The sequence below is a fragment of the Rhinopithecus roxellana genome, chromosome 8 (assembly GCF_007565055.1).
Source record: "Rhinopithecus roxellana isolate Shanxi Qingling chromosome 8, ASM756505v1, whole genome shotgun sequence".
NCBI classification, from domain to species: Eukaryota; Metazoa; Chordata; class Mammalia; order Primates; family Cercopithecidae; genus Rhinopithecus; species Rhinopithecus roxellana.
Genome location: NC_044556.1, coordinates 100,381,090 through 100,403,588, shown reverse-complemented (window position 1 = coordinate 100,403,588; position 22,499 = coordinate 100,381,090). Strand labels below are relative to the sequence as shown.

The 22,499-nt window shown below is 46.2% G+C and overlaps 1 protein-coding gene across 1 annotated transcript in view; it reads left to right on the top strand.

The window, feature by feature from the left end:
* Window positions 1-5,000: 5,000 nt before the first annotated feature.
* Window positions 5,001-22,499, top strand: part of NID1 (nidogen 1) — a 97,630-nt gene continuing 80,131 nt past the window's right edge. Inside the window, 1 exon segment of the mRNA XM_010384665.2 lies at window positions 5,001-5,345. Coding sequence (XP_010382967.2) covers window positions 5,121-5,345 — 225 coding nt within the window. The 5' untranslated portion in view covers window positions 5,001-5,120.

Genomic DNA, 22,499 nt, shown 5'->3' with positions numbered 1-22,499 from the left:
TAGTTTTAAAGAATATATTTAAGCATTCTGAGGTAAAGAGGTATCATGTTTGCAACTTACCCTCAATGGTCCAGATAAAAATATATGTGTATATATGTATTGATGTGTGTGTGTGTGTGTGTGCATGCATGTGTGAGTGTGTGAAGAGACAGAGAGACAGAGACAGAGAGTGAGAGAGAGAAAGTAAACATGGCAAAATGTTGCTATTAAGGAAAATCTGAGTAAATGAGATATGGGGATATAAGGGTATATGGAACTTTTTTTGTATTATTTTTGTAATTTTTAGGTAAGGCTGAAAATTACATAAATCAAGATTAAAAATTAAAATAACAACAAAAGGCAAGTGAAACCCCAGCAGTGAATGCTGGAGGACTGATGATAATGAACCAGGTAAACATTCATGGGAAAACAGGATGTAGAACTATAGGAATTAAACTTTACCCTGAAAAGCTTGGCATCTTCCCAAACACATAGGTGGACATAATTGTGTTTTCCCAAAGTACTTTTTATCCTAATCTCCTTTGAAAACAGAATAAAGTGAGCACCAAATCCTGCTTCATTCTCATCCTTTGTCAGGGTGTCTTTTTTTTTTTTTTTTTTTTTTTTTGAGACAGAGTCTCGTTCTGTCGCCCAGGCTGGAGTGCAGCGGCACAGTCTCGGCTCACTGCAAGCTCTGCCTCCCGGGTTCACGCTATTCTGCCTCAGCCTCCCGAGTAGCTGGGACTACAGGTGCCTGCCACCATGCCCGGCTAATTTTTTGTATTTTTAGTAGAGACGGGGGGGTTTCACTGTGTTAGCCAGGATGGTCTCGATCTCCTGATCTTGTAATCTACCCACCTCAGCCTCCCAAAGTGCTGGGATTACAGGTGTGAGCCACTGTGCCCGGCCAAAGATGTCATTTTTATCTGAGATCACAATCGAGTGTGGGTTGTTTAAAATATTCCTGAATTAGGTGAATTCCCTGGAATTGGAACACTAATACATTTACATCTACATGGTATCTGGAAAATAAAGGAAAGCTCCATGGCCATACATGGATCAGTTTCCAATCCTCACAGGAGAGTGAGATTAGAACAAATGCCTCCTTCAGTGCTAGCCAGTTGAACTCTTTTCCCACTCGGCTGCCTGGACTTTTGTCTGAATCATCAGAGAGAAAAGTTACCTTGGGGCTGGGCGTGGTAGCTCACAACTGTAATCCCAGCTCTTTGGGAGGTTGAGGCAGGAGGATCACCTGAGGTCAGGAGTCCCGAGACCAGCCTGGCCAAAATGATGAAATCCCGTCTCTACTAAAAATATAAAAATTAGTCAGGTGTGGTGGCATGCCTGTAATCCCAGCTACTCAGGAGGTTGAGGCAGGAGAATCACTTGCAACTGGGAGGTGGAGGTTGCAGTGAGCCAAGATCACGCCACTACACTCCAGCCTGGGTGACAGAGTGAGACTCCATCTCAAAAATCAAACAAACAAAAAAGTAAAAGTTACTGTGGCTTCTTATAGACACACAGCCTGAGACCTGCTTCTCAAATTTTGTGTTTCTGCCTCATCAGGATGACAGCTATCAAGAAAAGAGTGTAAGTCTCAAAAGAGCTAGGTTTATTTTTTTTTAAAACTGGTGTATTACAGAATTGTGGGTGCCGTTGGTAATGCAGATATCAGATGATTCTTCAGCATATCACTGAGTTCTTAAACGGTTAAGAACCATGCACATTTTATTCATGTGTATGCAGCGTTGGGCTAGGCTCTGTGAAATCAGGAGAACAAATAAAGCACATGGGCTTTGCCCCCAAAGAGCTTTTATCCCCGAAAAACATACGAAACGACTAGAAAAAAAAGACCAAATTATTATATACACTTAGAAAATGTCCAGAGCACAATATAAAAGTAAGTATTCTATGATGAATGTGTTTGGAACTACAAATTCTAAAGGAGTGGACAGGGACACACTGTCCTAGTAGGAGACACAGCATCAATATCACGTCCTACAAGGACTGGGCAATGTGAGGCGAGTGCAGGGCTATAAATAGTAAATGACAGAGAATTTACCGTATATACTGGACTTACTCAAGCCAAGAGATACTGATGAAATAAAGGAGCAGAAGCATGCACAAATAGATCATGGGCATTATGTATAAACAATGGAGCAAATAGATGTTGTGGGTGGAAATAAAGGGAGAAATCTTTCCTTCCATAGAAGGGCAGGATGGTGCAGCAGAAATAATAATATCTTTGGTGTCAGACAAACTGGGATTCAAATCCTAGTTCTTTCACTACCTGTGTGAAACTGGGCAAGTTATCTCATCGCTGCAAACCTTGTTTTCCCCATATAGGGCTACTAGCTTATGCAGTTATTAGTATTAAATTGAATGCTACATGAAGCATCTAGCAGAAGCAGGATTCAACAAGCGATATCTCTTGTTGGTTTGTGTATTTCTTAAAGCATCGCACTGTGTTATTGCTGTGTTTGTCTCCCCAATAGATTGTGAGTTTCTCAAAGAAGGGATTGTGCCTTAATGGTCTTGGCATTTTGAATTTCTAGTATAGAAATTTCTTGATGACTTGGGGCCCCCACCTGACACTGGCTTGTGTTGTACACTGGTGACTTTGCCTCGGAGGGTGGGACCCCGTTTCCTGGCGAACCATCCTTAGGTAATAAGGATGGTTTGATATTAACTGAATACTTACTTTGTGCCCAGCTAGGAGCATTTAATGAATCACCTTATCTAATCCTCATGACAATCCTTTGATTTTAACTATGAACATCCCATACAAGCGACAAGGATATTGAAGCTTAGAAACCTGCCCACGCTTATACAGCTAGTAAATGGGGAGCCCTGACCTCAGCCAGGCTGGACTCGGGAGGCTGTGCTGAACCAGCAAAGCAGAGAACTGCTCTCCTCCTGTATTCCCCGAGGAAAGTTCCACGGATGGACCAATAGGAGTTTCAGAAGCTGCCTGAGTACCAAAAAGGGAGAGAATTCGTGAGAAGGGTAAGAGCATTCCAGGCACAGACCACAGCTTCAGAGACAGCTCTGATGTGTGACAGAGGCTGGGGTGGGGGTTTTTGAAGGAGGAGTGTTGGAGGCACAGACCAAAAAAGGCCGACAGAGCTTAGGGTTTCCCTCAACCACAGGGCATGGGGAAGTCTTGGGGCTGGTGGCGCCTGCGGGTGAACATAGAGAAGAATCTCCATACAGAGCTCCTGTAGCAGCTGGAACGGGCAGTGCTGGGGCCCAGAAGCCCAGAAACGGTCAGAACCACAGATGGCATAGAGTAGAGTCAGAAGTGTTTCTGGGGAGCAGACTGGGGACTCACAGGGCTGCATTGTTGGGAGGGAACTGAAGGAAAAGCACCGTATTTGACAACAGACTGCAGGCTGCATTTGTAACTCTTCAACAACAGGAGTAAAAGGTAGTACACAGATAGCACTTAATGCAGTGGTTATAAGTGGGGTCCTTGCAGCTGGGACACCTAGGGTCACTCACCAGCTCCCAGCTGTGTGACCTTAGCAACATGACTTAACCTCTCTGGGCCTCTATGCCCCTTCTCTGTAAAACAAGGCAGGTCTGTTTCCTAGGGTTACTGTTTCCTAGGGTTACTGTGAGTGCAAAATGAATGAGTATTTGTAGAACACACCTTGTCTCTGATGGGCAATAAATGTTATCTCTGATGGCTAATGAATTCAAAAGAAAAAGACAAGATCTCATGAGTAGATCAAAAGCGTTTTGCTTAGAAGGCATGTTTCCTTTGCTTTTTCTTCCTGTCTGCTGGTTCAGAACTCACGCCCCCTAAATTTTATACAGAATTTGCTGTTTTCTGAAGAATTATTATAAACTAGGTTCAAGGTCGTTAATTTTAGCTGCTGACAGGAAACAGGGATGTCCTGTTGACCCCTCCAAGTTAATAGGTATGACATCAAACATATCCAGCTCCAGCTGTCCCAGATCCTCTTCCCTGACGTCAAAAGGCAGTACTGGTTTTCCAGTCCTCTGAGTGCAAAACCTTGAACTCAATTTTAACTTCGTTTCTTCTCCTCCGCAATGCCAATCTTATAATCAGGTTTTGCTCCTTCTCTCATTTCAATGTTTTAGACTTGGCCCTCCAATAACTTACCTGTCTCTACCTTCACCCGGGTGCCTAATTAACGATTAACCGATTATTCAGGATACCACTTAAATCTCTTATCTCCCTTTGTCAAGAACTTTCAATAGTTTTTTTCTCCCAGTAATAGAGCGAATTCAAATTCCTAGAGTTGTGATTCAAGGCTTCAACCGGTCCCTCCCCAAATCCTCTGCTGGGGAATGGTGCCCTGAATCCACCCGGCTCGGTCCTCCCCCTCCCTTCTCTGCCTCCTGATGACATCCCATTCCTTCCAGAGGACCTGGGTTGATTCCCGCCATCCCATCTGCAGCTTTCTCCGCCAGTTTTTCCAGCCGTAATGTCCTTGGTGACGTGGGGCCCTCTCCTGACACTGGCTTGTGTTGTACACTGGTGACTTTGCCTCGGAGGGTGGGACCCGGTTTCCAGGCGAACCTCCACAGTAGGGGGCACAGGATCAGGCACTCAAAAATCGCTCAATGAATGGGTGGATGAGCCCATGAACGTGCTGGTGGCTCGGTCCCTTGGCTCATTCCCAGCTCCCACTCGGTCTTCCTACCAGGGTCAAGCGAATTGGAACCCGGACGCAGCCGAGCGGCAATGGGGTGGTCGCCGTTCCTGAATCCGGAGCGTTTCCACGTCGCGGGCTCTTCACGACCCAACCCTAATCAGAGGACCATGGTGCGGGTCCCGCGCTCTGCTCCCCCTCCCGGAGGCGCCGTTCGGTGGGAGCCGGGCTGCTTTCGAGAATCGCAGGCACCGGCGCCCACCGCGGGAGGTTCGGCTTCGCCCCTCGCCCTCCCCCTCGTGGCCATTGGGCTGCCCCGAGGCGCGCCCGCTGGACGGGGCGGGGCCCTCCCCTTTCCCCTCCGCTCCCCTCCCCTCCCCTCCCCTCCCCTCCCCTATTTCCCGGGGTGGGAACGCCGGGAGGCGGGAGGTGAGGGGGCTGCTAGGGGCGTCCGGTTACATCCCCGCCTTCCTCTGCTCTGGCCGCGGGACTGGGTTTGCGGGACCGCAGTTCGGGAACATGTTGGCCTCGAGCAGCCGGATCCGGGCTGCGTGGACGAGGGCGCTGCTGCTGCCGCTGCTGCTGGCGGGGCCTGGGGGCTGCCTGAGCCGCCAGGAGCTCTTCCCCTTCGGCCCCGGACAGGGGGACCTGGAGCTGGAGGACGGGGACGACCTCGTCTCCCCTGCCCTGGAGCTGAGTGGGGCGCTCCGCTTCTACGACAGATCCGACATCGACTCAGTCTACGTGAGTGAGCCCCGGGAGGGCGGGCGAGGGGCTGCAGGGCGCGGCTGGCCGGGGGCGCCCGTGGAGCCGGACGGACGTGGGCGTCGCAGGCGGGGACCGGGACTCGCTGGCCACCGGGGCACCAGGCACGGCGCAGGGTCTCCCGCCTCTGCAGGGTCCACGAAGGTCTCCCCGACCCGGTCCCTGTCAACCGAAGAGCGGGTCGCGGGGGTCTGGGTGGCTCCGCGCGCCCCCGGCCGTGACCCCGGCACCTCGGGACCCCGCGGAGCTTCCTCCCCGGCGGCTGTGGGCTGCATCGCCGCAGGGAGGTCAGTCCACGACCCTCGGTTGTCCAGTCCCTTCGGGGCTAGGACCCGGCCGGTCCCGGGTAGAGCCAGGTTCTCGCGCGGAGGCTCTGCAGGGCAAGAGCCGGAGCTGGGTCGCAGCCGGCGCGCGGGCCCCGGGACTCTTGTGGCCACGGGAGAGTTTCGCTGGCAGCCTCCTGTGTTTGTGTGTGGACTCCGGATGTGTCTTGGCAGTGATGCTGCTTTCCAGTTGGGCTCGTTTCAGAGTCCAGAGTCCAGAGCGGGAAACACAGGGCTCCCAGTGATCCAATTTCCTGTGGCCAGGCATTGTCACCACTGAAGCCCCAAACGAGGAGCAGGGCCAGATGACCTACAGCTCCCTGGAGCCTCCCCGGGACCGGCCCGGCCTGGGGGCGCTGTCAACTTGTTGAAGTCCTTTCGTGCCGCTGCCTTCCTCCGCTGCGCACCGTGTGGATTTCATATAAGGCTCGTGCGCATTCCAGAAATGTGGGGGGTTGGTCGGGGGGAAGGGGGTTGGAACTGCAAACGCGGCGGCTGCAGCCTGTCCTGCCCGTGACATGGCTGTGCTCCCGGTCTGGCCTGGGCACACTGCGCCTTAGACAACACTCACGTGGAACTTGTAGGCTTTGCCTAAAACGAATGAGCCCTTCAAGTCTGGATCCACAAAGAGCCCTCACTCTTGTTGGTTGACTGCCCTGGCCTCTTTAGACACTGGTGAAGCCTGTAGATCCCTTTTCAGTATAACGCTTTATTTTAGTTTTTAGAGAGATGAGGTCTTGCTCTGTTGCCCAGGCTGGGTGCAGTGGCGCCATCTTGGGTCACTGCAGCCTCCAACTCCTTGGCTCAGGCTGTCCTCTGGTCTCAGTCTCCTGAGTAGCTGGGACCACAGGTGAGTGCCACCATGCTGGGCAGTATAAAGTTTTAAATGCATAAAATAAAATCCACAAGATGACCAAGGAAGGCACTTATGTTGAAATACAGATCAAAATATTAAAAAACACACATCTTATGTTCTTATGTACTATATATGCTTATATGTGTACTTTTTTTTTTTTTTTTTTTGAGACAGAATCTCTCTCTATCCCCTAGGCTGGAGTAGTTCAGTGGCACAATCTCAGCTCACTGCAACCTCCATCTCCTGGATTCAAGTGATTCTCCTGCCTCAGCCTCCTGAGTAGCTGGGATTACAGGTGCCTGCCACCACGCCTGGCTAATTTTTGTATTTTAAGTAGAGACATGGTTTCACCATGTGGGTCAGGCTAGTCTTGAACTCCTGACCTCAGATGATCTGCCTGCCTCAGCAGGTGTGAGCCACCATGCCTGGCCCAATATAAGCTTACCTTTTTTTTTTTTTTTTTTTTTTGAGACAAAGTCTCACTCTGTTGCCCAAGCTGGAGTGCAGTGGCGAGATCTCAGCTCACTGTAACCTCCACCTCCCAGGTTCAAGTGATTCTCCTGCTTCAGCTTCCTGAGTAGCTGGGACTACAGGCACACACCACCATGCCTGGCTAATTGTTGTATTTTTAGTATAGATGGGGTTTCACCATGTTGGCCAGGCTGGTCTTGAACTCCTGACCTCGTGATCCACCCACCTCGGCCTCCCCAAGTGCTGGGATTACAGGCATGAGCCACCACGCCTGGCCTATATGCTTACTTTTAACAACATTAAATAACAAAGTATAGCAGTGGATCCAAGAGCAGTTCAGGTAACGATTGAACTTTGAAGATCATGAGCAATATTCTGAGACACATGTAGCAACTATGATATGATATGAAAAGATCTGTGACTTCTATTAGTGACTGTTTGTTGCCTGCATTCATAATTAGAGGAAATGCTAAATACCAGTTGTTTTTTTTTTTTTTTTGAGACAGAGTCTCGCTCTGTTGCCCAGGCTGGAGTGCAGTGGCTCAATCTTGGCTCCCTGCAACGTGCACCTCCTGGGTTCAAGAGATTGTCCTGCCTCAGCCTCCTGAGTAGCTGGGATTACAGGCACTCACCACCATGCCTGGCTAATTTTTGTATTGTTAGTAGAGATGGGATTTCACCATGTTGGCCAGGCTGAGTCTTTAATTCCTGAACTCAGGTGATCTGCCCACCTTGGCCTCCTAAAGTACTGGGATTATAGGCATGAGCCATCGTGCCCGGCCAGTTTATGGTTTTTCTCATGTAGAGACCCACTGAATAAGAACCTCTTTTTTTGTTTTCTTTTGAGACACAGTCTTACTCTGTCGCCCAGGATGGAGTACAGTGGCTTGATCGTGGCTCGCTGCAAGGTTTGCCTCCCGGGTTCAAGCGATTCTTGTGCCTCAGTCTCCCGAGTAGCTGGGATTACAGACGCTAGCCACCACACCCGGCTAATTTTTGTATTTTTAGTAGGGATGGGGTTTCACCATCTGTGGCCAGGTTGGTCTTGAATTCCTGACCCCAGGTGATCCACCCGCCTTGGCCTCCCAAAGTGCTAGGATTTCAGGCCCACCTAAGAACCCTTTTGTTAAATTGGGACCTGCTGTCTTCCTTTACTTGTGACATCAGACTAACCGCACTAAATTCTAAAGGTCTAGAAAATCTTTTTTTTTTTTTTTTTTTGAGACGGAGTCTCGCCCTGTCGCCCAGGCTAGAGTGCAGTGGCACGATCTCAGCTCACTGCAAGCTCCGCCTCCCAGGTTCATGCCATTCTCCTGCCTCAGCCTCCCGAGTAGCTGGGACTACAGGCGCCCGCCACCAGGCCCGGCTAATTTTTTTGTATTTTTAGTAGAGACGGGGTTTCACCGTGTTAGCCAGGATGGTCTCAATTGCCTGACCTCATGATCCGCCCACCTTGGCCTCCCAAAGTGCTGGGATTACAGGCGTGAGCCACCGCGCCTGGCCTAGAAAATCTATTCTCACAAAACAATTCCTGTCAAAGACTTTCCTGTCTATTTGGGTTTGATCTGCACTTCCATGAGAAAGGATCCCAGAGGTCTCTTTGCATCTTCTATCTGTCCTGTAGGTTGGGTTCCCAGGAAGCTGACTTTGACTATGCTGGAGATTGGGAGGCAGATTATTTCATTAGGGTGCTCCTTGGGTCCACACCTGTGGAACGGTGGGAAATGAGGCAGGATTGAGCAGAGGAGAAGCCCAACCGCAGGGCAGTCCCAGCAAAGGTCTCCGCCAGCCCCTGGGGGAGCTCTGGAGCTGGGATGGCCTTGCAGAGTTGTCTCAAGCCTTGAGGGGACTGGGCCCCTGTGCCCTTGCATGGATCAGTGAGTCAGTGAATCACTTGATAAGAGCTGTCCTGGATGGAGATACACCCGGGGGGTAAGGCAGTTTTTGTCCCTGGAAGTAACCCTCAAAGCTGACAGTGGAGGGCTACATTTCCAGGAGCTGAAGGGGGATCTGGTGACACACTGCAGTGTCCACCCCTATCTACAGCTGTGCAGATACTCTTTGCATATTGATGGAAGAAGGTGAATTGATAGGAAGTGTAGGCACAAAAGGATGGTCTTCACCATTCTAGGCATTAGGAAAATGTAAGAGACACCCACTAAGAAAGAAAAGTTATTGGTTGGGTATATCTCTGTATGTTAGAGAGACTTGCTAGTTTTATATGATTTAATCCTCAAAACATTCCTCCCTTTCTTCAAATGAAGAAACAACAATAATATCAATAATTAGTGACATGCCCAAGGGCATGTGACCAGTCAAATGCCAAAGCTTGAATGCTAACCCCAGTCTGTGTCTGACTCATAGTACTTTCAAGCATGAAGCCTAAAACATGTAGCAATGGATGTGAGGGATTGCTATGAGCAAGAGTAGTAAGAGAAGACTTCACAGAGGAGGTGACATTTAAGATTTCAAAGACAGGTCTAATTGCAGTAGGTGGATAGGAAATGGAGAGGCCATTCCAGATGTACTGCAGGAGTAAATGCATGAGGATGGGAAAAAGTTTGGGAAAACGATGAGTATCATCTGATGAAAGCAGGTAGTTCTATTGGAATAGGAGGTTTCTGTCTGGACAGGCATGTGGGGGTCAAAAGACAGAATGCATCAGTTAGCTTTTGCTGTGTAACAAACAATCTTGGCTGGGCACAGTGGCTCACGCCTATAATCCCAGACTTTGGGAGGCCAAGGTGGGAGGATTGTTTGAGCCCAGGAGTTCCAGACCAGCCTGGGTGACATAGTGAGACCCTGTCTCTATGAAAAAAAATTAAAAAGAAACCAACCTCAAAAACTTGTGGCATGTAATAATAAGCATCTATTGCTCACATGTCTGCAATCAGCTGGCAGTGGGCTGATCTAGGGTGACCTTGATGGGGTATTTGAGATGATTTTGTTCTGCTCCACAGGTCTTTCCAAGCCCATTTTGGCTAATATGGTAGCCACTAGCCCTATGTAGGTATCTAAATTTGTATTTATTGCAATTAAATACTATGAAAATTTCAGTCTTTCAGTCACACTAGCTGCATTCCAATGCTCAATACCCTCATCTCTAAAGTCCAATTTATCTTGGATCTCTAATACTTTATTTTATTTTATTTGAGATGGAGTCTCACTCTGTCGCACAGGCTGGAGTGCAGTGGCGCAGTCTCTGCTCACAGCAACCTCCACCTCTCAGGTTCAAGCGATTCTCCTGCCTCAGCCTCCTGAATAACTGGGACTACAGGTGTCTGCTACCACACCCTAATTTTTGTGTTTTTAGTAGGGATGGGGTTTTGCCAAGATGGCCAGGCTGGTCTCGAACTTCTGACCCCAGGTGATCTGCCTGCCTTGGCCATCCAAAGTGCTGGGATTACAGACATGAGCCACTGAGCCTGGCCTCTAATATTTTTTGACTGACTGAGTACATTAATTTTTTCAGGACACTGGGTATCATTTTTTGTAAATTGCAGTGCAGTGTTAACATCTGTCATATATTCATTCAACAGATGTTCAACTTCTTGCCTAACAGTGCTAGGCTTTGGGGATAGAGATTGAAAACAACACCAGTGTTGCCACTGCCCTCATAGAGTGTAAGGTCTAGTGAGGAAGACAGACATTAAATCAGTAATTATGCCTACATTGTGATGAGTTCAGGGCGGGTATATATTGGGGTGAAAGCTGAACTGATTGGAGAGATCAGGTGAGCCTCCCCCAGGAGAGCTGAGATCAGGGGGTGAGTGGAGTTTCACTATGTGGAAAGGGGAGGAGGCAGGAGGGTGGTTCCGAGGAGGAGGAGGAAGCATGACCGTATGTGAGACCCTGTCCCCTGAAAGGAATAGGAGCTTGGTGTGTCCTAGAATGGAAAAGTGGATGGGAGCGCAAGGCAGTGGCGTCAGATGAACTTGGAGAGCTCAATAGGGGTGGATCCCGCAGCGCCAGGTAACTCAGACCTTGCCACTCCCAGCCTAAAGCCCTCTAAGGGTTTCCTTTGTGCTTAATGAAATCCAAACTCCTCAGGCTGCATGGTCCGCAAAGCCTCAAATGGCCCAGCCTCGCTGGTCGCTCCGCCCACATGGCTTCCCATGTCTGCCTCATGTGCCAGGCTGCAGCCACCCTGGCCTTCTTTCTCTTCCTTGGCCATGGCCAGCTCATCCCATCCAGGTCGGGGCACCTCTCCTCTTCTTTCTACCGGGGACACCCGCCCCCAGCTCCCTGGGGCTGCGCCCTCCTGTGGTCAGGCCTCTGCTCACATGTAGCCTCTTCAGGGCGCCCTTCCCCATCCACCCCCTCGCTGTCTCCTTCCCGTCATAGCATGTCTAATCACCTAACATTAGTTTGTTCGCTTTTTGTGTTTTTGAGATAGAGCCTCACTATGTTACCCAGGCTGGTCTCAAACTTCTGGGCCCAAGTGATCCTCCCACCTCAGCCTGGCTGATTCTTTAAAATTTCATTTGTTTGTTGCTGGTCTCCCCCGTTAGAGTCTGAGCCCCATGAGTGCATGCCCACCATGTTCACCACCATCTGCTGGGCACTAAGGATCATGCCTGTGGAACATAGTGAATGCTCTGTTATGATCTGTTGAATGAATGAATGAATGAAAGCCTGTTAGGATTTTTTAAATTTTATTCTATGAAGCAATGAGGAGCCACTAGAGATTTCTTTCTTTTTTCTTTTCTTTTTTTTTTTTCTGAGATGGCGTTTTGCTCTTATTGCCCAGGCTGGAGTGCAATGGCACGATCTCGGCTCACCACAACCTCCGCCTCCCAGATTCAAGAAGAGATTCTCCTGCCTCAGCCTCCTGAGTATCTGTGATTACAGGCATGTGCCACCACGCCCGACTAATTTTGTATTTTTAGTAGAGACAGGGTTTCTCCATGTTGGTCAGGCTGGTCTCGAACTCCTGACCTCAAGTGATCTGCTTGCCTCGGCCTCCCAGTGTTGGAATTACAGGCATGAGCCACCGTGCCCGGCCATTAGAGATTTCTAAGTAGATGGCTGACACGATTTAACTTTAAAAGATTATCATTTTCTTCAATAAATAAATGGCACGGTGGGGAAAAAGAAGGAAGGAGACCTGGTGTGGGTCAAAAGAGACTTCAGAGACTTGTTGACCAAATGCAAGTGAGGACTTTGTTTCAGTCTGATTAAGACAAATCGGCCATAAAAAGATGTCTTTGAGACAAACTGCATTTCCGGAAGAGGTATACATGCAAATGTGTAGATATAAGTTTCATTTCTCTTGGGTATATACCTAGGACTGGAATTCCTGGGTCATACGGTAACTCTATGTTTAATATTTTGAGGAACCGTCAAAGTGTTTTCCAAAGTGACAGCACCATCTGACATTCCCACCAAAAATATATGAGGGTTCTGATTTCTCAACAACCTCACCAACAAAAAGACATTTCTTATTTCTGTCTTTTTGATTTATAACCATCCCAGTGGGTGTGAAGTGCTGTGTTGTGAATCTGATTTGCATTTCTCTGATGGCTAATGATGTTGAGAATCTTTTCATGCACTCATTGGCCATTTGTGTATCTTCTTTGGAGAAATGCCTGTTCAAATCCTTTGGTCATTTAAAAAAGGCGTTGTTTTTTTATTGTTGAGTAGGGCATCATCTTTCAACAAAAGTACTTCATAAATGAGACCAGCCTGGCCAACAGGGTGGAACCCCATCTCTACTAAAAATACAAAAACCAGTCAGGTATGGTGCCACGCACCTGTAATCTCAGCTACTCAGGAGGCTGAGGCAGGAGAATCTCTTGAACCTGGGAGGCAGAGGTTGCCGTGAGTCGAGATCATGCCACTGCACTCCAGCCTGGGTGACAGAGTGAGACTGAAACTCTGTCTCAAAAAAAAAAAAAGAGAGAGAGAGAAGAATCCTTCATAAATGAAGCTGTATTTTTCACATTGGATAACATTGGCAGGCAAATGATGTCTGATTATTGCTTGGCTTGCCATGCTAAGATTAATACCTGGTGTTAAGGAGATTACAGCCAGATCATGCCTGTCAAGTTATATTTTTCCCCACGTGAGCAGCAACTGAGTTATGGGGTGACACTCACTTTAGCCTTATCATCTATTTCCTTGCCCACCAACCTTTCACCAAATAGTTTTAGCATCCATTGATGATCTTTGCCTGAAACAGTAATTAAATTAAAGGTTGCAGGATGCTGTTTTATTTTGTTTTGCTGGTTGCTTGCTTGTGTCTGTCATTCTTTCTGCATTTATTAGCTGGCATATTCTGTAAAGAGGTTTTCCTCATCAACCGTGACTTTTGGGTAACACTGATATACTGTTCCTTCTGGAAAGACAGATAAATACTTAACTCTTTTCCTGTAATTTTTTATGTTTAAGTTAAGGGATTTGTGTAATACAGTACTAGGCTCCAATTGCCACAGGCAAACTTCTGATATCTATATTCAGGTTGTTAAGGAGAAACATGTGTCTCCCCAGAGACTGGGGGTCTCACACCCCAAGGCCCTTGGTGTGGCATCCTCAAGAGCTACTTCTTTGACAGACACACCAGTGGTTAAAATTTAAAGAACCCAACAATTTTTTTTTTTTTTTGCCAGTCAAATTTAGCGTGGAGGGTTGTATATCAACTTTAGGGATACTAATGCTAATAAGTTCTGATAACCCACTACCATCGGACAAGCCCCAATCATTTTTAAATGTTGGAAAGTAATCTCAGGTAGAAATTTTCTGTAGAAGAGAAGGGTAACTGATCCAAAGTTACTTGGACATTGACTGGAGTATGTTGAAAATGTTGACTCATCTCTATTATTCTTATGTCAGAGGCATGTGAATAAGAGCAACTCAACCTTGAACAGGGGCTGGGTAAAATGAGGCTGAGAACTACTGGACTGCATTCCCTGATGGTTAAGGCATTCTAAGTCAAAGGATGAGGTAGGAGGTCATCACAAGATACAGGTCATGAAGACCTTCCTGATAAAACAGGTTGCAGTAAAGAAGCCTGCCAAAATCTATCAAAACCAAGATGGCGATGAGAGTGACCTCTGGTCGTCCTCACTGCTACACTCCCACCAGCGTCATGACAGTTTACAAATGCCATGGCAATATCAGGAAGCTACCCTATATGGTCTAAAAAGGGGAGGCATGAATAATCCACCCCTTGTTTAGCATATCATCAAGAAATAGCCATAAAAATGGGCTACTAGCAGCCCTTGGGGCCGCTCTGTCTATGGGGTAACAATTCTTTTTTTTTTTTGAGACTGAGTCTCACTCTGTCACCAGGCTGGAGTGAGTGGCGCGATCTTGGCTCATTGCAACCTCCGCCTCCCGGGTTCACACCATTCTCCTACCTCAGCCTCCCGAGTAGCTGGGACTACAGGCGCACACCACCACGCCCAGCTAATTTTTGTATTTTTAGTAGAGATGGGGTTTCATCATGTTGGCCAGGATGGTCTCCATCTCTTGGGCCTTGTGATCTGCTCGCCTTGGCCTCCCAAAGTGCTAGGGTTACAGGCGTGAGCCACGGCACCCAGCTGCTGTTCTTTATTCCTTTACTTTCTTAATAAACTTGCTTTCACTTTATGGACTTGCCCTGAATTCTTTCTTGTGTAAGATCCAAGAACCCTTTCTGAGGGTCTGGATTGGACCCCTTTCCGGTAACCCTTAGATTGTTCCTCAGCTTTATTTACTAATCCTTTTACTTCTATTTCTATTTCATGCCAGAGTCATTTCTTCTGTGGAGTTAATAGGAATCACTTGCAATTTGGACTTGGAATTTTGTTCTGGCACTTATAGTGTTTGATCTTAGGCAAGTTATATAAACTGAAACTCATTTTTTCTCAAAGAGTGAAAACAATATTAATCTTTACTAGGTTTAATGAGATAACTAAAGTAAAAATGCTTTGTAAACTGTAAAGTGCCTTGCAAATGGATGAGGCTCCAGGTCCACTTGTGGGCTCTAGGCTGAAATTAATCAGTCTCCACCTTGATTGTGTCCTGGATTTGCCTATTTTCTGGACTTCCTTTTTGTGTTTTACGTTTTTTTGGATTCTTTTTTTTCCAGCTTTTCGTAGCTGCCCAGTCACTAACTTTGAAGCCATCCCAAAAAACATTGCAACTTGCATGACTTTTGCCCCCAGTGTGTCTAAACTAGGCAGCCAAGTGTAATAGAAAGAACATGGGTCATGTACTCCAGCAGATGTGGGTTCTGATCTTGGTTCCATCACTTGCTGGCTGTGTGACATTAAAGCTAAATTAAAATCTCTTGTCATTTCCTTGTCTGTTTCAAGTATGTGAAAACAGGGATGGTTGTACTAAATGCTTGTTGTATGAAATTTTAAAAGATAAAAAGAGCCTTAGTAAAGGACCTCAACATTAGGTGACAGCCAATGTTTGCTGCCTTTCCACTCTTTATGTTAAATTATTTTAAGTTCCCGTTGCCTCCCACCCATGGAGTTTGCTTTTGCAAGTTTCACGTCTTCTCAGTACAGCGATTTGCATTTGTAAAAGGACGCTGTTTTTTTCTTATTTGTTTCTACCTCAAGTATTCTCTAAACACACGTTTTGGAGAAGGCTCCCCCCAAACTATTGCAGGCCGCTTTCTGCCCTGGGGACTGTTACTAGGCTCATTTAAGCCCCCCCAAAATGGCTGTTGTTTCACTTTTTCAGGGTGTATTTGGACATAAGAAATCTAACATAAATTACAAATTTTTTGAGCATCTGCATATAGACTTTCTCCAGTGATTCTTGCTGTCTGAAAGTTCACGTGAAAGATGAAATGAGACAGGAAATGCTTTCTATAATGGGAAACGCCCTCCCATTATAAGTTAGGTGCTCTGTCCATCCCCTTCTTGTCAGTTGGGTTGAAACAATTGTACATAAGTGGTTCCAGCTGTTACCCATGTGGTGCTTGGCATTTTCACTGTGGGTTTTTTTGTGATCTAATTGACATGCTCTGCCCTAGGGCAGCTGGATGAAAAGTCGTATTGTTTTCTGTGTTTCTTGGGGTGAGTGGGAAGACATGGTTCTGTAAAGGGGCATTAGTTTTACTAGCTGCATAGTGAGCTGAAGTTTAACTTTGCTAAAGGAACTTTTTCCCAGTGTGAACTGATATTGTAAGCAGTATTTCAGGGAAATATTTACATTGCTCAACATGCTGGAAATAGCTGTTTTTTCAGTAAAGAAGTTTTTACTCCTTAATGCAGATTCACAAAGAGCCTCACCTCCGCAATATTTGGTTACCTTACGTTACCTTAAGATGACAGTATTACATTATTATTATCAGCAGCACTCTCAGTGATTCAGATGGGCTTTCTCAGAAATGGATTCACCCCATGAGGGTTTTGCGATATGATCAATATAGCAAGGAACGTGCTGCTGCCATTGGGAGTCAGGGCTCTAAGATGCCAATTGCAAACTTAGAGAGAGAGGCAGACAGAAAGAAACATGTGATAAACCCTGGTTGGGAGGTCAGAAAGCCTTCACAAGGGAAAATGAGACTCTGCCAAGCACATGAGCTGAGGATTATCAAGAAGGTTTTTCGAGGTTTTCCCTTCCCTTCTGCTCCCTCCCCTCCCCTCCCCTCCCCTCCATCCCCTCCCCTCCCCTTCCTTTCCTTTCCTCCTTTCCCCCTTTCCTTTCTTTCTTTCTTTCCTTCTGTCTTACTCTGTTGCCTAGGCTGGAGTGCAGTGGCGAGATTTCGGCTCAATGCACCCTCAGCCTCCCGAGTCGCTGGGATTACTGGTGTGCATGACCACGCCCGGCTAATTTTTGTATTTTTAGTAGAGACAGGGTTTCACCATGTTGGCCAGGCTGGGCTCAAACTCCCAACCTCAGGTGATTCGCCCACCTCAGCCTCCCAAAGCGCTGAGATTACAGGCGTGAGCCACCACACTCAGCTGAGGAGGTTTTCAAGGAGGAGGGAATCATGGATCCAAAAGCATGTAGTGTCAACAAGGAGAGACACCATGGAGTTTGGAGAATCAAAAGCAATCTAAAATTTTTCTTCTGGCACATTTCTCCTCTAGCCTTTTACTCACCAACATTCATAAAAACGAAATCGTGGTCTCATAATCCATGTACTTTTTTGAGACGGAGTCTCTCTCTGTCACCCAGGCTGGAGTGCAGTGGTGCAATCTCAGCTCACTGCAACCTCCGCCTCCCGGGTTCAAGCGATTCTCCTGCCTCAGCCTCCTGAGTAGCTGGGATTACAGGCACCCACCACCATGCCTCGCTAATTTTTGTATTTTTAGTAGAGACGGGATTTCACTATATTGCTCAGGCTGGTCTCAAACTCCTGACCTCAGGTGATCCACCTGCCTTGGCCTCCCAAAGTGCTGGGATTATAGGCGTGAGCCACCTTGCCTGGCCCCGTGTACTTTTTAAACTAGTACAAATGTAGTGAACAGAAAGTAATACTGGTGACTGCTGTGTGATTCTTAGGTTTCATAATTTCTTTTTTTCTGGACTCAGGGCACTGTATGGGGTGCCTCAGGCTCTGTAACTTTTGATTAGTTTTAATGACAAAATCTGCTTTTACCAGCACCATCTTCTGCTCATTAATGTGGTCTAATGTGCCCAGTGCAACTAACACTCCTATGTCCCTGGGAGGGTAGTGGCAGTGGTAGGAAAGTCTGGGGAAGGAAGAAATGCAAAGACCATGAGGGATGGAGGTAGAGAGTGGAATGACGGTTCCCAGAGCCTGGGAAGGGTAGGGTAGGGGATGAAAAGAGGTTGGTTAATGGGTACAAACATACAGTTCAATAGAAGGAATAAGTTCTAGTGTTTGATAGCATAGTAGAGTGAATATAGTTAACAAATATTGTATATTTCAAAATGGCTAGAAAGATTTGAAATGTTCCCAGCGCAAAGAAATGATAAATGTTTGAGGTGGTGAATTTCCTAATTATCCTGATTTGATCATTACGCATTGTATGCATGTATCAAAATATATACTCCACATGCACCCCATAAATATGTACCAATATGATGCATCAGTACAAATAAAATAATAAAGTGGATCTTCGCCGACACAGAAAGGACAGTGAAGGAGTCCCGCTTCGTCATGTCAGCTTTGCTGCTTGTGCTTTCGGTGTCATGTCCAACATGTTATTGTCAAGATCAGTATCAAGGGGCTTTTTCCTTAATGTTTTCTTCCAGGATTTTTATAGTTCCAGGTCTTACATTTAATTCTCCAATCCATTGTGGGTTAATTTCTGTGAGTGCTATAAAATAGGGGTCCATTTTCATTCTTTTGCAGGAGGATATCCAATTTTCCCAGCACTGTTTATTGGAGAGACTGCCCTTTCTCATTGTGTGTTCTTGGTGACCTTGTCAAATGCTAGTTGACTGTAAATATGTGGGTTCACCTCTGGGCTCTCAGTTCTGTCCCGTTGATCTATCACGGCTATCCGTGATAGCTTTGCTAGCCAACTTGATTGTGGTATTCATTTCACAACATATACCTGTATCAAATCACATTGTACACCCTAAACTTATACACGTTTGTTTGTCAGTTATGCTTCAATAAACCTGGAAAAACAAAACCAAACAAAAACAAGGACAATGAGCCACAGGCCCTACTGAGAGAGAATGTTAATCTTGGCTTATCTATTAGAACCATTTGCCCTTCTTTGCTGAATTTCAGATCAATCAGGTTTGTTATTTTTTTTTTTTTTTAATTTTTTACTCTATGTTTGTTTTTTGAGATGGAGTCTCACTCTGTTACCCAGGCTGGAGTGCAGTGGCGTGATCTTGACTCATTGCAACCTCCACCCCCCAGATTCAAGTGATTCTCATGCCTCAGCCTTCCCAGTAGCTAGAATTACAGGTGTGGTTAGCCACCGCACCAGGCCTGTTATATGTTTTTTAAAAATAAACTTTTATTATGAAAAACTTCAAATATACTAAAAAATATAATGAACTCCCCTGTATTCATTACCAGCTCCAACAAGTACCAATTTGAGACTAATCTTTCATTGATGTCCTCACTTATTCCTAATGTTCCCTCCCCATCCCAAACTGAATTATTTTTAAACAAATCCCAAATATTTTATATTTTTGTAAATGTTTCAGAATGTACCTCAAAAGAAAAGACTCTTTAGGCTGAGCCCAGTGGCTCATACCTGTAATCCCAGCACTTTGGGAGGCCAAAGTGGGTGGATCGCTTGAGCTCAGGAGTTCCAGACTAGCCTGGCCAACATGGTGAAACCCTGTCTCCACTAAAAATACACAAATTAGCCAGGTGTGGTGACACACACCTGTAATCCCAGCTACTTGGGAGGCTGAGGCAGAAGAATCACTTGAACCTAGGAGGTGGAGGTTGCAGTGAGCCGAGACTGCACCACTGCACTCTAGCCTGGGTGACAGAGTGAGACGGTCTCAAAAAAAAAAAAAAAAAAGATTCTTTAAAAAAACAAAATAGTAAAGTCATGATCATACTTTAAGAAATGATGATAATTCCTTAATATTGTCCAATATGCAAATGGTTTCATGAAATGTTTTATTTTGCTTTTCAGTTGATTGGTTTAAATCAGGGCCCAGACAAAGCCTACACATTGCATTTGGTAGATGTGTCTCTTAGGACTTTTGTTTTGAGATGGAGTTTTGCTCTTGTAGCCCAGACTGGAGTGCAAGGACATGGTCTTGGCTCACTGCAACCTCCGCCTCCCAGGTTCAAGCAATTCTCCTGCCTCAGCTTCCTAAGTAGCTGGGATTACAGGCACCTGCTACTATGCCCAGCTAATTTTTGTATTTTTAGTAGAGACGGGTTTTCACCATGTTGGCCAGGATGCTCTCCAACTCCTGACCACAGGTGATCTGCCTGCCTTCACCTCCCAAAATACTAGGATTATAGGAGCAAGCCACCTTGCCTAGCCATCTCTTAGAACTTTTAAAATCTACAGGTCCTCCCCCAATCCCCAGCTCTTTTTTTTTTTTCTTTAAAATTTATTTTTCAAGAAACTAGGTATTTCTCCATTTTAGTGCTTTATATTCTGGATTTTGCTGATTGCATCCCATTGTGTCCATTAGCATGTTCTTCTGTCTCCTGTATTTCCTGTAAACTGCCGTTTAGATCTGGAGAAATGACTGAATTCAAGTTATGCACTTTTTATTTTAGTAATTGACATTTTACTCCAGTGGTAAGAATGGCAGTAATGCACAGTTCTCTGACCCTTCATATCACCTACAACTGAGCTCACCCTCAGGCCTTATTTCTAAAATAACCTGGGTGCACAGGTCTTATCCTGCTTTGAACCTACCTGTCCCCTATGTTGGAGGAAGTCAAGAAGTGGGGAGACTCGTATGTATCAGACCATGTGTAAGCTCTGGAACTACCGTGGTGACCAAGACAAATAGAGTCCCTGACCCTGAAGAAATGACCACATAATGGGGAGAATAGCCGGAACCTACAAATATGCAGGAAGAAGACATATCAGGGGCTGGGAGTGTGAGGGAAGAGAGAAAGGAGTGAGTGGAAGGAGCTTCCACTGGAGGGGATGCCAGGAAGCTCTGAGAAGGCACTATTTCAGCTGAGGAATAAGGATAAGAAGGGCCAGTCATGTGACTAAGGAGGTGGTGGGGTTGGGCAGGGGCGTGCTGGTGGTAGCTGAGATGGAGAAAGTGCCATATATAGTAACTTCTCACTTACCATTGTGGATAGGTTCTTGGATACTGTAGCTTTAAGCTAAAAATGAATAACTAAACCGATTTGACTGTAGGGTAATTGACAGAAATAACATTTAAGTTCCTATGGCTTATTTCTGGTCAGGAACACATCACCAAAATTCCCATAAAGCCCAAAACACTTCTAGTATTAAACATTGAAATAAATAAATGTGAGCTATACATACATTTAAGATGAATAAAAACAACCAAGATATTATTTACCCAATTTTTGATGAATCAGTGAATAATGGAGGTCATGGTGGTAGTGGGTTCAGTCAAGGAAGAAATGTTTGCAAAGCAACATTGTCAGCACTTCTGATCCACAAAGTTCAAAAACAAACAATCACAAATCCGACAGCTTGCTGAGTGCTTTTGTACAGCATAATTTATTGGTGTGCATTGGGTGATTATTCGTACTTGATGCATTTTCATTCTGTGATAATTTGTATTCATTCATTCATTTTCTAGCTGCTTATTCCAGTTCAGAGTGGAGGGTGGCCGGAGCCCATCCCAGCAGCTCAGTGTGCCAGGCAGGAGCCACCCTGGACAGGATGCTGTCCTATCGCAAGAGGGCTCCCACACACCCACACTCACTCACCATCGGACAGTTTAGACACGCCAGTTCACCCAACTTTGGCATAGCTTTGGGATGGGTAAGGAAGCCAGGGTACCCAGAGAAAACCTACGCAGACATGGGGAGAACACGGACACACAGATGGTGGCTCCAGCCAGGAATAGATTTTTTTTTTTCTCTCATCAATGTTATAACAAAACGACGTTGAATGCAATGAAGTTATTTGAGGACCTGCTGTAGTTGGAGATAGGACATGCAGCGTGGGTGGTGAGAAAGCGGAAGGAACCAGGACCCACTTCCAGGTTTCCTGGCTTCACCAACTGAGTGAATGTTGGTGATGGCCTGGGCATCAGTGACCGCATGGGCCCGAGGACTCCCCAGCCCAGTCCCCTTGGGGATTGTGCCTGAGTCTGTGCCCCCTTCCGCCTGAGTCCTTTCCCTTTTTGCTCCCTGCCCTTCTGCTGTTGAGTTGCCCAATGTTACTTTCAAAAGATGGAGAAAAGGCACAAGGCTGACAGGAGCATCACGCATTTGACAGACTTTGCAAAATGAGACTCGCACCCAAGTAGGCGGGAATATTGTTCATCAACTTTGCTATTAACTGTTACTTCCAGGAGAAAGAAGTTTACAGGGTAGAAGTTTAAAGCTAAGAATTCAGTGAAACTTCTGGACGTTCTGCACATTATATTTATCTTTGAAGTCATCTTTCTTCATTATCACAGATGATTGAGCTGAATGTTCAGTAAAACCAGCTGAAAAATAATTTTCCAAAGCAAATACTAATGAGGGTTACATGACCGTTGTCCAAAGCATTTGCAGTGCTGCATGACACTTGTCTAAAAACCTGACTCTTAAAACACTCCTTGTGAAAACAGAAATATTCCCATGCCTAGAAAACACTGAGAGTGTTTTCAAAATTATTGGACTGATTTAAATTTCTTTCTTTTTTTTTTTTTTTGAGACGGAGCTTCGCTCTGTCACCCAGGCTGGAGTGTGGTGGCGCGATCTCAGCTCACTGCAAGCTCCACCTTCCGGGTTCACGCCATTTTCCTGCCTCAGCTTCCCGAGTAGCCGGGACTACAGGCGCCCGCCACCACACCCGGCTAATTTTTTATATTTTTAGTAGAGATGGGGTTTCACCGTGTTAGCCAGGACGGTCTCGATCTCCTGACCTCGTGATCTGCCCACCTCGGCTTCCCAAAGTGCTGGGATTACAGGCATGAGCCACCACACCC